The sequence below is a fragment of the Salvelinus alpinus genome, chromosome 35, assembly GCF_045679555.1.
Source record: "Salvelinus alpinus chromosome 35, SLU_Salpinus.1, whole genome shotgun sequence".
Taxonomy (NCBI): domain Eukaryota; kingdom Metazoa; phylum Chordata; class Actinopteri; order Salmoniformes; family Salmonidae; genus Salvelinus; species Salvelinus alpinus.
Genome location: NC_092120.1, coordinates 1,354,874 through 1,369,338, shown reverse-complemented (window position 1 = coordinate 1,369,338; position 14,465 = coordinate 1,354,874). Strand labels below are relative to the sequence as shown.

The 14,465-nt window shown below is 44.7% G+C and overlaps 1 protein-coding gene and 1 pseudogene across 1 annotated transcript; one reads left to right on the top strand and one right to left on the bottom strand.

Annotated features, from left to right (window-relative positions):
• Nucleotides 1–305: 305 nt before the first annotated feature.
• On the bottom strand, nt 306–6,672 carry LOC139564072 (adenosine receptor A1-like; annotated as a pseudogene).
• Nucleotides 6,379–10,821, top strand: LOC139563929 (small ribosomal subunit protein eS19). The gene is made up of 6 exons (XM_071382965.1): nt 6,379–6,462; nt 7,424–7,494; nt 7,617–7,717; nt 7,920–8,103; nt 9,412–9,466; nt 10,753–10,821. The coding sequence occupies exons 2-6, from the start codon at nt 7,424–7,426 to the stop codon at nt 10,795–10,797; spliced, it is 456 nt and encodes a 151-aa protein (XP_071239066.1). The 5' UTR covers nt 6,379–6,462; the 3' UTR covers nt 10,798–10,821.
• The last annotated feature ends 3,644 nt before the right edge of the window (nt 10,822–14,465 follow it).

Sequence of the window (14,465 nt, the reverse complement as noted above, 5' to 3'; positions counted from 1 at the left end):
TTCCCTGTTTCCCGTTCCATGTTACACACACACACCTTCCCTGTTTCCCGTTCCATGTTACACACACACACCTTCCCTGTTTCCCGTTCCATGTTACACACACACACCTTCCCTGTTTCCCGTTCCATGTTACACACACACCTTCCCTGTTTCCCGTTCCATGTTACACACACACACCTTCCCTGTTTCCCGTTCCATGTTACACACACACCTTCCCTGTTTCCCGTTCCATGTTACACACACACACCTTCCCTGTTTCCCGTTCCATGTTACACACACACACCTTCCCTGTTTCCCGTTCCATGTTACACACACACATCTGGGCACAGCCTCCCTTTGAGTGAGCAGGATGCACCCTGCACAGCTGAACACAGGGCTCCGCCCACCGTCTTACCCCCTGTGGGGGTCAGGTGGGGCAGAGTCAGGGGGGCCTACTCGGCCAACCACCCATTGTATGGGAATGGTGAAGAGGAGAGGGTGCACCAGACCGTAGAGCTGCGACAGGAGCGAGACCAGCGGGAAAGCCCAGGTCGGGGGCAGTGTGCCTGGGGAGAAAAGCAGGAGGGCGTGGGTGATGTGAAGGGGCAGACACAGGAGGACAAGGAGGCAGAGGGAGAGGCCCAGGGAGTGGGCACGGGGAGAGCAGTGTTTTGGGGGGCCAGAGCCCGGACCATCAGGGTCCTGTCTGGGCATCACACAGACCAGATCTAGGTAAATGGCCAGAAGGCCCATTAGGGGGAGCAGGAAGACGGTCACCCCATAGACATAGACCAGGAACTGGGGGCTGAGGACGGTGCCCCCCCCCCCCCCCCCCCCCCCCAGGGGCTCCCATAGATCTCTGCATAGGTGAAGTTATGGAGATCCTCCACGTAGAACTTGGACAGGAAGCCGCCGTAAGGGAGGTACTTCCCGATCACAGAGCGGTCCTGGTTATACTTGGGAGGCATCGGACGGGGAGGAGGGGAGGTCCAGTTGCCTGGCGGGATGCCGTCCAGCCCCAGCCCATCCAGCCATCCCTCATCCCCTCCCCAGGTGTCCAGGACGTTCCAGCCGATGAACTGGGCAAAGGAGGAGAGAACAGAGGACACCCAGCACAGCATGACCACAAACAGGGACCGCCGACGTGTCACCAGTGAACTGTACCTGAAACAGAGAGAGAACCCAGTGGGTCAAATGAAGCCAGCATGCACTGATGTTCTAGAGCAAGGGTCTTCAACCTTGTTTACCCAGGGACCCCCGCCGAGGAAAACTGGCGACCTAGAGACCCCCATCATATGTTAGCCAAAAATGCGTCTTGTCTTATCATCAGGTGAATGATAATGGCGAGGAGAAGTAACATTAACCAACATTTTAAAATGAATAGATTTGGTTGTCAGTTTTTTATTATTTTTTATCTCCCCATATTATAATTGGAAGGATTAACACTAACATAGCCTATAAGCTAGACAAAGGTTACTCCAAACACGTTTTTGCTAAAAGTAGCTGTTTAGCTGGTTAAAAAAAGGTAAAACATGTGTTGTCAAAAATGTATATCCAAGTCAAGAAAGCTTACCAGCAACCAGTGGCACTTTCTGTGACCCATACTTTTCAAACCCTATGTCAGATACTCCAGTCAGCAGAGATGGGCAGTATTTCTGTTACATGTATTTGAAATATGTCTTTAAATACATTTCAAATGAATTTGGTAGTTTACTTTGATACATTGATCTTTATGGTATTTTGTAATTGTATTGTGTAATTAGTCATTTTTGCCCATTCCTCCCAATGAGTGTAATGAGCTCCAATGAGTGTAATGAGCTCCAATGAGTGTAATGAGCTCCAATGAGTGTAATGAGCTCAATATAAGGAGTTGAGAAATAAAGTCATCATCATTAGAAATAAGATTTACTCATGTTTTCTACTGTATGGAATAATACAATTGTTTATTCTGTTGTTTCTAGCGATATTCATAAAAATATATATTTGTTCCACTTTTTGGTTTTCTTTTAATATTTTTGTCGGAACTCCGGTTGAATACCCCTGGTCTAGGGTGCAGTCCTGAGAACATTTGGCAAATTCTTTCAGGTGCACTTGATTTATCTTTGGTACTTTTTAACCACCTCTCTCTGACTCACCTGCTCCCCATGCGGTGCTTCAGGTGGGAGTTGAGGGTCATGAGCAGCAGCAGGGAGACAGTGAACTGCCTGACCAGCAGAGGACAGCACACCAGGGTGATGCAGGTGTACAGGCACTGGGGACTCCTCAGGTTCAGCAGCACAGAGACAGGGACCCCCACCGCACCCCCCACTGCCCCCACCCAGCCCAAGGAAAAATAAATGAAAAGGGAGAAGCAGAGGCAGGAAGTTGAGGGGGAAAGATTGTTAGATATTTTTTCTAGGTATTGGAGACCTGTACGGGTACTTGGAGAGTGAAAAGGTCAGCGTAGACTGGACCTGACAGAGCACTCACACTGAGGATGTGAGCACCATGCAAACACAGTGTAGAGAGGGTAGGCTCTGTGAAACAGACCGTTAACATCACACACTGTAGCAGACAGACAGAGCAGGAGACATTGGTGTGAACTTGCTCGAGTGTGATTGACAGGTAATTTCAGAACATTTCCAAACAATGGGCTCAAATTAACAAAGCGGATGGATATTGATATAGCAGATTTAGCGCTGTAATATGCCACCTGTCTCCTCAGAATAATGAGTTTGACTTTTTCAGGACATCCAGACGACAAGTTGTCCGTTTTCATAATAATTATGGCTGACTGGAATAATCGTTTTATACAGCTGCATAATCAGTTGATACAGTTGTCTCCTGTCCTGCTCCTTGAAGGGCCTTGAAATAATTAATGGAGTTCATTCCACCTTATGTGGTTGTCTTCGGTTTGAATCTGTGACTGGTCGCTTTCAATGTGATTAATTTACTTTTGTTAATCAATTAAGCATTGAGAGACAACACAAGCATACAGACTCACAGCCAACCTACACAGTCAGAGCTTTAGATCAGATAGTAGGAAGCTCAATGAATGACAGAAAATATGATAGAGAATATAATGAAAGGAGAATGGATAGAGAACAGATGGTGATTTTGTGGACCCCAGGAAGAGTAGCTGCTGCTATCGCAACAGCTAATGGGGATCCTAATAAAATACCAAAAAGCTGTTTAGAACAGTTGAATAAATGAGAAAATACCAAATTACCTGATATGTTGTGGATGTATAGATCTGGATAAGAGTGTCTGCTAAATGACTAAATGTAAATGTAAAATGTAAATATAAGTCTATGACAGTTCTAATCTGTCCTCTGTAAACTTTCCTCGCTCTTTACCTCTCGATCTCTTCCTCTCACTCTATTCTTCTGCGCTGACTGACAGAATAAACTCACATTCATAAACCGTCATTACCCTCTCTGCCCACCTATCTCCTGGTCATGTCTATACAAACATATCAATTGTGTCAATGTTGAAGCAGTGCTAACCTTTCCACCTGAGCTGTGCAAAGGTCACCACAAGCATTGTAAACACACACACACACACACACACACACACACACACACACACACACACACACACACACACACACACACACACACACACACACACACACACACACACACACACACACACACACACACACACACACATACACACGGAGAGAGACACTCAAACGTGTGTAAACATAATGGCGCAGATGGAAGAGATGATGAACAGAGAAAAACAATGGAGAAAAATAAGAGAGGGACAGAGATGGCAAACTTTTATCTTGGCATTGTTCTGTGAAAAGAGCCCATGTTCACTGTGCCGTGTTTCAGGCAGCAGTGCATTTATTTTCCACTGCTATTTCTAGGATAACAAAGAACAAATTAAGTAGCATTGTTTTTTGGGGCATTTTTTGGCATTGTTCCCATGTACCATGGGAAATAAAGAACGATTGTTGCATGCAGAATTCAAAGGAATTTGATCATGATCTCTGTCAGTAGGCTATTTGTGGAAATCCCATAAGAATAAGCTATGGTTTTATATAGTATGTATAAACTGGAAGTAGAAGCCTAATTGTTGTTGTCCATTGGTTTACTCCAGTTAGGGGAGGGATGGTAGGGTTAGGGGAAAATAATTAAGGAAAATATATATTTAAACAAATATATGTATTTTATCTATATATTTACCCCCAAAATATGGGGGATTGGAAATTATGCAGACAATTACATTGATGGAGGCCACAATCTATCTGCAATATTAAAGCTGAATAACTAAGATATGGTTACAATGCATTTCACAGATCTTGAAATACTGACAGGATATGTCACAAGATTATTATGATAAAAATATAATTTTGAATTACAGCATCTTGGTTATTGCATTCACTGTGCAGATTATAGTAACATTAGATATTAGTATCCTATTGCTGCAATAAAACAGTACTTCCATATACCACAAAAAAACTGCTAATTATTTTCTATTGCTGCTCCAGGGCACGTGCCTCTTCTTTTGCAGACAATTTCATAATTCAAGGCTTTTGATTGTGATGTAGCCTTAACCTTGGGCACTGCAAGCTGCTATGAAATGCATCAGGTTCTACTCTGATTGGGCTAGAAATTCATCAACAGGGCATCATTGTTCCTGTTCCCAAGAAAGCTAAGGTAACTGAGCTAAACGACTACCGCCCCGTAGCACTCACTTCCGTCATCATGAAGTGCTTTGAGAGACTAGTCAAGGACCATATCACCTCCACCCTACCGGACACCCTAGACCCACTCCAATTTGCTTACCGACCCAATAGGTCCACAGACGACGCAATCGCAACCACACTGCACACTGCCCTAACCCATCTGGACAAGAGGAATACCCATGTGAGAATGCTGTTCATCGATTACAGCTCAGCATTTAACACCATAGTACCCTCCAAACTCGTCATCAAGCTCGAGACCCTGGGTCTCGACCCCGCCCTGTGCAACTGGGTCCTGGACTTCCTGACGGGCCGCCCCCAGGTGGTGAGGGTAGGTAACAACATCTCCACCCCGCTGATCCTCAACACTGGGGCCCCACAAGGGTGCGTTCTGAGCCCTCTCCTGTACTCCCTGTTCACCCACGACTGCGTGGCCATGCACGCCTCCAACTCAATCATCAAGTTTGCGGATGACACTACAGTGGTAGGCTTGATCACCAACAACGACGAGACGGCCTACAGGGAGGAGGTGAGGGCCCTCGGAGTGTGGTGTCAGGAAAATAACCTCATACTCAACGTCAACAAAACAAAGGAGATGATTGTGGACTTCAGGAAACAGCAGAGGGAGCACCCCCCTATCCACATCGACGGGTCAGTAGTGGAGAAGGTGGAAAGTTTTAAGTTCCTCGGTGTACACATCACGGACAAACTGAATTGGTCCACCCACACAGACAGCGTTGTGAAGAAGGCGCAGCAGCGCCTCTTCAACCTCAGGAGGCTGAAGAAATTCGGCTTGTCACCAAAAGCACTCACAAACTTCTACAGATGCACAATCGAGAGCATCCTGTCGGGCTGTATCACCGCCTGGTACGGCAACTGCTCCGCCCACAACCGTAAGGCTCTCCAGAGGGTAGTGAGGTCTGCAGAACGCATCACCAGGGGCAAACTACCTGCCCTCCAGGACACCTACACCACCCGATGTCACAGGAAGGCCATAAAGATCATCAAGGACAACAACCACCCAAGCCACTGCCTGTTCACCCCGCTATCATCCAGAAGGCGAGGTCAGTACAGGTGCATCAAAGCAGGGACCGAGAGACTGAAAAACAGCTTCTATCTCAAGGCCATCAGACTGTTAAACAGCCACCACTAACATTTAGCGGCCGCTGCCAACATACTGACTCAACTCCAGCCACTTTAAAAATGGGAATTGATGGAAATTATGTAAAAATGTACCACTAGCCACTTTAAGCAATGCCACTTAATACAATGTTTACATACCCTATATTACCCATCTCTTATGTATATATACTGTACTCTATATCATCTACTGCATCTTGCCATCTTTATGCAATACATGTACCACTAGCCACTTTAAACTATGCCACTTTATGTTTACATACCCTACAGTACTCATCTCATACGTATATACCGTACTCTATACCATCTACTGCATCTGCCATGCCGTTCTGTACCACCACTCATTCACATATCTTTATGTACATATTCTTTATCCCTTTACACTTGTGTGTGTGTGTAAGGTAGTAGTGTGGAATTGTTAGGTTAGATTACTGTTGGTTATTACTGCATTGTCGGAACTAGAAGCACAAGCATTTCGCTACACTCGCATTAACATCTGCTAACCATGTGTATGTGACTAATAAAATTTGATTTGATTTGATTTGATCTTGTGATGAAAATACCGACGTACAGGGTGAGATCATATCTCGCGAGAACGAACGCGATCCGCCCGTTTTAACACGGGCTGGAAACCCCGTCTTACCCTCTTCCTCTCGCTGTCCACAAGCAAGGTAAACGGATGTCTGTTCTCCTGCCTTATTTGACCAACTGTATGACATTTTCGTGATAATTATTCTCCCAAAGCTGACCGCGTATACATTAAACAATCAATTAACAAATACACTGTTTTCCGGAAAGTCTACAGAGTCCTGTAGATGATTTAGCATATATAAAATTGCATGCGGCACTCGCACATACCTTCCAGTGATGGCTGCCCCCATGCCTCTGCATTGAGGCCTAAACATTTCGCGTTTTGTTTGTCCATTTTAGACAAGACAATTATGTTATCTGCGCTAACGGTGTCTTCCATTCGAATGTGTTACGCTCGTCTGCTGTTGATCTGTGATCCTTATACCGTCTGGATTTCTGCCTCAAATGTCTGATGTGGTTACAGGTCTCGGGGTTATACTGAGGTTCATTACTAGCATTGTGGCTAACTCCAGCCAGTTAATAACCGTCACATTTTATTTAACGGTGGCCGGTTTGTTAGTGAACAATTTTGCCCAACTATGCCTTGATGATATCAGTTATTTGCTTAAATTGGACTTCACATAATTCAAGATTTTACACTGAGGGATTTATATTATCACGAGATGTGCATATTATCCATCGCCACTGTCTGACAGGAAAGTAGGTAGCCTATATAATTAGCTAGCCAACTAACGTTAGTTGCCTGCTTAAACAAGCTGTTCATCACCCATCTGGCTAGTCACCCATCTTACTAGTGAGTTAGACAGTGATGTTTGCAAAAACGTTATCAATAGTAGTGTAATTATCAGTTTAACTGTTTTCTGTATATTGGTGCGTCGAGTCATCCTATTGTCTCCACAACTATAACGTTAGTTACATGAGTAGCTAGTCTACACATTGAATGTGCTCAGAACCTCAATCTACCCAGGACATTCGTTGCAGTCTACGTAACCATCATGCATGCATTGTACCTCATACTGAAGTTCTCTAACCCTCTGGTAGATGCCTGGTGTCACAGTGAAAGACGTCAACCAGCAGGAGTTTGTCCGTGCCCTATCGGCTTTCCTGAAGAAGTGAGTTTTCCACCCAGTTCTTTAATATAAGTATATGTAGTTGCATACACGTGAAGCCATGTTCAATTCTTGGAATGCATTGAGCTTTTCTGAGTGACTAACACATGCTTTTCCTGTTCCAGGTCAGGAAAGCTGAAGGTCCCAGATTGGGTGGACATTGTCAAGCTGGCCAAACACAAGGAGCTGGCCCCCAGCGATGAGAACTGGTTCTACACCAGAGCTGGTATGATTTTGATCATTGACATTCTTCCCTTCAGGACTACTTGTCTGCTCAGGCCGTTAGTCTAGTATGGGAGATCCAATCTGTTATTGGCATTGGTTTAAACCCAAGTTGTCCCCAAATTATTTTCCTCACTGTTAGTGCAGAAGTATGGAACAAGGTCATTGTAACTATCAATGGTGTTAACCCCTCTTCTCCCTCCCAGCTTCCACAGTGCGCCACCTGTACCTGCGTGGGGGTGCCGGTGTGGGCTCCATGACCAAGATCTATGGTGGTCGCCAGAGGAACGGTGTGTGTCCCGCCCACTTCAGTGTCGGCTCCAAAAACGTGGCCCGCAAGGTGCTGCAGGCCCTTGAGCTTCTCAAGATGGTGGAGAAGAACCCCAACGGGTGAGTAGAACCACGCTGGTTAGAACATCCCTAGACACTGAGCCAGGGTCGGTGTTCTCATTGGTCTTGTGGTTAGGATTAGGGAAAGCAAGCCGATCCTACATTTCTACTTCTATTGAGAACCGAGTGAAACACCAGATGAGCTGTTTCGGTCACCTAGTCCTGGTCCCAGAGCACCGCTGGGTTGAGGATTATACTTTCGGTTTTCATGCAACGCTTAACAAAGACCAAACGCTTTGCTAACATTTTTCTTCCCTTGTTGAAACCAGTTTGTGCCCACTGAACAAAACCGTATACAAAGCATCTTACAAGTGCTCAATTTCATTATCCAGATTCCATGCAAACAAAATAAATGTACTATTGTGCTCTGACCAGGCTCGTTCAGATTTGGTCATTGATTTTGTAGCTTTGTAGCATTTTCTGCACGTGGTTGGGCGCATTTCATCTTATGGCGGTTGTGTAGTGGTGTCATTGCCAAAGTGTTCCCGTCTCTGGTGTTGTCAGTCGACCTGTATAAGGGATGTTGATGTTGTGTTAATGCACAGAATAGAGATGATCCGTTAGTATGGAGGAGTCATTGGAAGGCCCAAAAAATTGTCAGACTCCAGCCACACTAGTCATACTGTTCTCTGTTACTGCATGGCAAGCCGTACTGGAGCGCCAAGTCTAGGTCCGACAGCTTTTGCCCCAAAGCCATAAGACTCCTGAAAAGCTAATCAAATGGCTAACTATCTGCATTGCCCCCCTCTTTTTTACGCTGCTACTGTTTTATCTATACATATTACCTGGACTAATGGTGCCCCCGCACATTGACTGTGTACCGGTGCCCCCTGTCTATAACCTTGCTACTGTTATTTTACTGCTGCGCTCTATTTCTTGCTTTTTACTTTCACACATTTTTCTTAACTGCATTGTTGGTTAAAGGCTTGTAAGTAAGCATTTCACTGTCAGGTCTACACCGGTTGTATTCGGCACATGTTTTTTTTATTTTTTTTATTTTACCGTTATTTTACCAGGTAAGTTGACTGAGAACACGTTCTCATTTGCAGCAACGACCTGGGGAATAGTTACAGGGGAGAGGAGGGGGATGAATGAGCCAATTGTAAACTGGGGATTATTAGGTGACCGTGATGGTTGAGGGCCAGATTGGGAATTTAGCCAGGACACCGGGGTTAACACCCCTACTCTTACGATAAGTGCCATGGGATCTTTAATGACCTCAGAGAGTCAGGACACCCGTTTAACGGTGACGAATAAAATGTGATTAATTTGTTCTGTTGCTGACTGACTGAACCTCTTCTCTCTCAGTGGTCGCAGACTAACCGCCCAGGGAACCAGAGATCTGGACAGGATTGCTGGCCAGGTGAGGCCCTTCTCTTTACTCCACCAACAGTGTTTGGTTACCTTTCTTCTGGGGAGCCCATGGGTTGTGCACTAAGGAATCGTAAGCCCCGGACTCTAGGGGTTACTACGTGCTCTGTATGAGAAACGGTCGAAGAGAGGGCGCTACCCAAGGAATCGAGAAACAAAGGGGCTGAAATGTTGGACCCCTACACCTAATAATGGTGATGAGTACGACCTTGAGCGGAAACGAGAGGGAATTTTGGCATAAGGGAAACAGGTCGTGATGTGAGCTAAGTAACATAGGCACGCCTGGCCCAGACAAAAGCAAAACAAATTGGTTAAATCGGGACCGTGAGATCATTTGGTCAAATGGGGGGGGGGGGCTTATTTTGTCCTTTAGATTTTATCTAGTCTGCTTGGGGAATCGAAACTAGTAACCTTTCAGTTATTGGCCCTGCGCTCTAACCGCTAGGCCATCTGCTGCCTTGCTTGGCTGAAATAAAGGCTTTATAGCCCCAAGGCTCACCAGGACCAGGGTACTGCCTTCTTGTACCTCGCCGTGTCAGGCCTGTTGGCCCTTACCTAAAAAGTAGACTCAAACATGTTTTGTTGCAAAAAATAAGTTTGTTTCATCACTGAAACATGTCACCCTGCACTTTGATGGTAGAACATCCCACGGTGCATGTAATGAGAGCATTAGCGCAGTGTTGCCCAAGCATTCAGCCTGCCTTTTGAATTCAGCCAGCTGTCCTTGGTCTAGATATATTCTCTAACTTTGTTCCTGAGCCTCACAGCCTGCATAATGAGTGTCAGTCCTATTTATTATTATTTTTTCTGTGGCAAAAACAAACAGCAGCTCAGCCCCTGTTGGCAGCAATCTGTCTGCCTAAGAGGAACAATGGTGTGACAATTCAAGGGTAAACAAGCGGAGGGAATTTCATGCTGACTGAATCCACCGTATGGTGCATCTTCTCCCTCTTGATCCTTTGTAATGAGCTGAATTTAGATGCGGTAACCTGGCCCTCCCTGGCTGTTACATGGTGGCGTCATCGCTTGGCTTCCCCCTGTGGTGTTTTTGATGGCTTAAGAAATCGTTTTTATCCCAAGAAGCTAGTTATGGCATGTGCTGTCGTGACATGACTGGCATTTCTGAGGGTTTCTAGTGAAGTCAATGTCCTCGAGCTGTTTTATTCCAGTGTGATGTTGGCCTCATTACTTTGTTAGATCAAGAGCCCACTTCCTCACTGGAATAACCTCTGAACAAATCTGCAGCACTTAATGTCTTGTTTTGATTTGCTTCCCCAGGTTGCAGCTGCGAAGTTGCCCCCCAAGGCTGCCCCCACAGTTTAATAAATATTTTTTGGAGAAGGTGAAGTCTTGTCTGTGCTTCTTTCAAACCTGAGCAGGTTGGATTTGACCAACAATGGATGGAACCTCTTTGTGGTTGCTTCCATGGATTAATTGTTTTGCATACCAATGTTAGATATATAACCTCTTTGGTCTTAATGTCATTGGGGAACTGGATTGAAGTGTAGGAGTTTTTGGGGTGGCAGTCTGTTTAGTCTACACAATGGTTTTTGTTGAGGATTCCAATAAACTTCCCAAATATTACTCACCTCATGAGCTTATTCTTACCCTGTCATAATGGTAACACAAACTATTTGTCATTTGAGTTTAACTATGCATAGCTTCAAAATGTTAACTGTCATCGTGGTCTATGGGCTGCTAGTTGTCGTGACACCGGCCATGGGAAGATTCTTACGTGTATGAGAATATGGCTTGATGCGACGGTGCCATCTAGAGGAGACTGAAGACTCGACTACAGCTCACCCAGCAGAAATGTCTCACAAGGAGGGGGTTGAGTGCTGCGCAAAGTTTTTGGTGTTTCCTGTCAAAATGTGGTTTGGACTTCCTGAAATGCGTGGTGATGTCCTCCAACTCTACCAGAGGAAGAGGTGATGTGAGCTGCTTTTGAGCTCTAAAATCTGTCAAATAAGGCCAATCTGATCCTATGGGTTTATTTTGGGCCTAAGCTTGTTGCCCGTCTTTCTGCCATTGGGACAGCGTCTCCCATTAGGTTGGCAACATGAGCAACTCTTCATTCTGTGCAGAGCTGTTGCCAGATAATTTAATGTTAATTTCTCTACCATAAGCCACTTCATGTCATTTTATAGAATTTGGTGGTACGTCAAACCGGCCTCACAACTGCAGACCACGTGTAACCGCCAGCCTAGGACTTCCACATCCAGTTTCTTGCTGACAGCTGATGAAACTGGGTTTGCACAACCGGATAATTTCTGCACTGTCAGAAACTGTCTCAGAGAAACTCATCTGCATGCTTGTCCTCTCCAGGGTCTTGACCTGACTGCTGTTCGGTGTCATAACTGACTTCAGTGGGCAAATGCTCACCGATGACCACTGGAGAAGTGTGCTCTTCATGGATGAATCCCGGTTTCTACTGTACTGGGCAGATAGTGTGTATGGCATCATGTGGGTGAGCGGTTTGCTGATGTCAACGTTGTGAACAGAGTACCCCATGGTGGGGTGATATGAGCAGGCATAAGCTACAGACAGCGAACACAATTGCATTTTATCGATGGTAATTTGAATGCACAGAAATACCATGACGAGGCCCATTGTTGCACCATTCATCCGCCTCCATCACCTTATGTTTCAGCATGATAATACATGGTCCCGTGTCGAAAGGATCTGTACACAGTTCCTGGAAGCTGAAAATGTCCCAGTTGGCCTGCATACTCACCAGACATGTCACCCATTGAGCACGTTTGTGATGCCATGAAACATTATATTCAAATAATGTAGGATTCCATTCATTCCTATGGAGAATTGCGCCTTCTGAGGAGTACCAATATGACGGGCTCTGGCATCAAAGCTTCCCATTGGCCAATGCATAGCGTTCGCAATCTAGTGTTCGTATACATGATTGGTCCAGACTGGCTGCCTCTTATAAAGGCATGATGGGTCTTTACCACTTTAAGTAGATACCTGTATTTCCTCAGTAACTAAAATACACAGGCCCAATTCTTATGATTCCTTGCTACCTATTGGGTTGCCATCCAAACATATGACTAGTCTTTATGGTCTCTCGTGCTAGAGGTGGAACAAGACATCTTTTTATTTGTATTTATTTAGCACTTGGAGGCAGGACTGGACAGGTGTTAGCATGGCAAAAGATGAACTAAACCCCTGCAATACGACATAGCAGAGGATTTAACCTAATGCCTTATGAGACTGCCCCTGTTGTACCTCAGACATCCACCAGAGAGCGACACAGTACAGGGAATGTTCTCCCCTATTGGGTTGCCATCCAAAGAACAAGACATATTTAATTTTTTATTTATTTAACCTTTATTTAACTAGGCAAGTCAGTTAAGAACAAATTGTTATTTACAATGACGGGCAAACCCGGACAATGCTGGGCCAATTGTGCGCCACCCTATGAGACTCCCAATCACAGCCGGGTGTGATATAGCCTTGACGCACTGAGACAAATGGTTTTCAGCGCATTTTCACAGCCATCTAACTAGGAACTTTAGTTTTCGGACTTTTGTGAGACTAAAATCTCTGACGCAATTACGCAACAATTTTGTGCTGGGTTTTCCAGATTAGTGAGACACGGAGCCAGATTCAATCAGATCACGATGCTCGTTTTAAAGGCAACGTTCCCAAGTTCGCGGAGAACACATTAATGGTAAATGTTGAATATGTCGGCACAATCTTTTAAATGTCAATTGTGCTATAACGTGGATCTTCCGTGGTCCGGATTGAATCTAGGTTTAGAGTTTTGTGGAGTGGCAATGCTTGTTTTCAATTCAAACGGTCAGTGGTGAGTTCAAATGATTAGGCTACCACCATGATGTAAAAGTTAAAACAGCCATATGATCATTTCATTCTGTTTAATGAATTCCCTTTTTAGGATTTAGAGAAGGTGTCATAGGCCTACTCCAGAGGAGGCTGGTGAGGGTGGACGGCTCATAATATGAATGGAGTGAATGTAATGGTCTCAAACACATGGAAACCAGGTGTTTGATGTGTTTGATACCATTCCATTTATTCCATTTCAGCCATTACTATGAGCCCCTACCATTTAAAGTGCCACCAGCCACCACTGGCCTACTCTAACCTTTCAGTTGTACTCATCTATTCCATGGCCACACACAACAAAGCTGAAATGAAACAGATTGCCATATTTGCTCTGAGACTGTTACTAACAGGTGTGGCTGTTTGTACTGGCTTGTGTCTTTGTGTTTGGGTGTCAGATAGACAGTGTGTGTTGTTTCTGTGTTTGTGTGATACCATGTGTGTAGTGTTGATTTCTGAACACTAAGCCTGCTGTGTTTGCCAATCTCTCATCCACTGACTACTGGGGCTTTGTGTGTGTCAGTGGTGTAAAGTTCTTAAGTAAAAATACTTTAAAGTACTACTTAAGTAGTTTTTTGGGGTATCTGTACTTTATGTTACTATTTATATTTTTGACAACTTTTACTTTTACTTCACTACATTCATTAAGAAGATAATGTACTTTTTACGCCATACATTTTCGCTGACACCCAAAAGTACCCGTTTCAATTTTAATGCTTAACAGAACAGAAAAATTGTCCAATTCACACACTTATCAAGAGAACATCCCTGGTCATCCCTACTGCCTTTGATCTGGCAGACTCAGTTAGTTTGTAAATGATGTCTGAGTGTTGGAGTGTGCCCCTGGCTGTCAAAAAATAAATCATATAATTATAATAAGTTGATCGTGCCATCTAGTTTGCTTAACCTAAGGATTTTGATGTATTGCATTTACTTTTACTCAAGTATGACTATTGAATACTTTTTCCACCTCTGGTGTGCGTGCATCTGTGTAGGTACACTGGCCAGCTCGGTGCCTGTGTATTCCCTTGTCAAATGTATACAAGACTGTCTCATCTATTTTTCGTCAATCATCATAACGCCACTCCATCAAGTTTTTCTCCCATCTCCCAGGAGTCTCCCAATCAGTAGACTTT

Excerpts from the sequence above, each read along its gene's own strand:
- LOC139563929 (XM_071382965.1), top strand. The coding sequence starts at position 7,424 with ATGCCTGGTGTCACAGTGAAAGACGTCAACCAGCAGGAGTTTGTCCGT. Across the intron at positions 7,718-7,919 it reads CTGGTTCTACACCAGAGCTG|CTTCCACAGTGCGCCACCTG; the intron begins GTATGATTTTGA and ends TCTCCCTCCCAG. Across the intron at positions 9,467-10,752 it reads TGGACAGGATTGCTGGCCAG|GTTGCAGCTGCGAAGTTGCC; the intron begins GTGAGGCCCTTC and ends TTGCTTCCCCAG.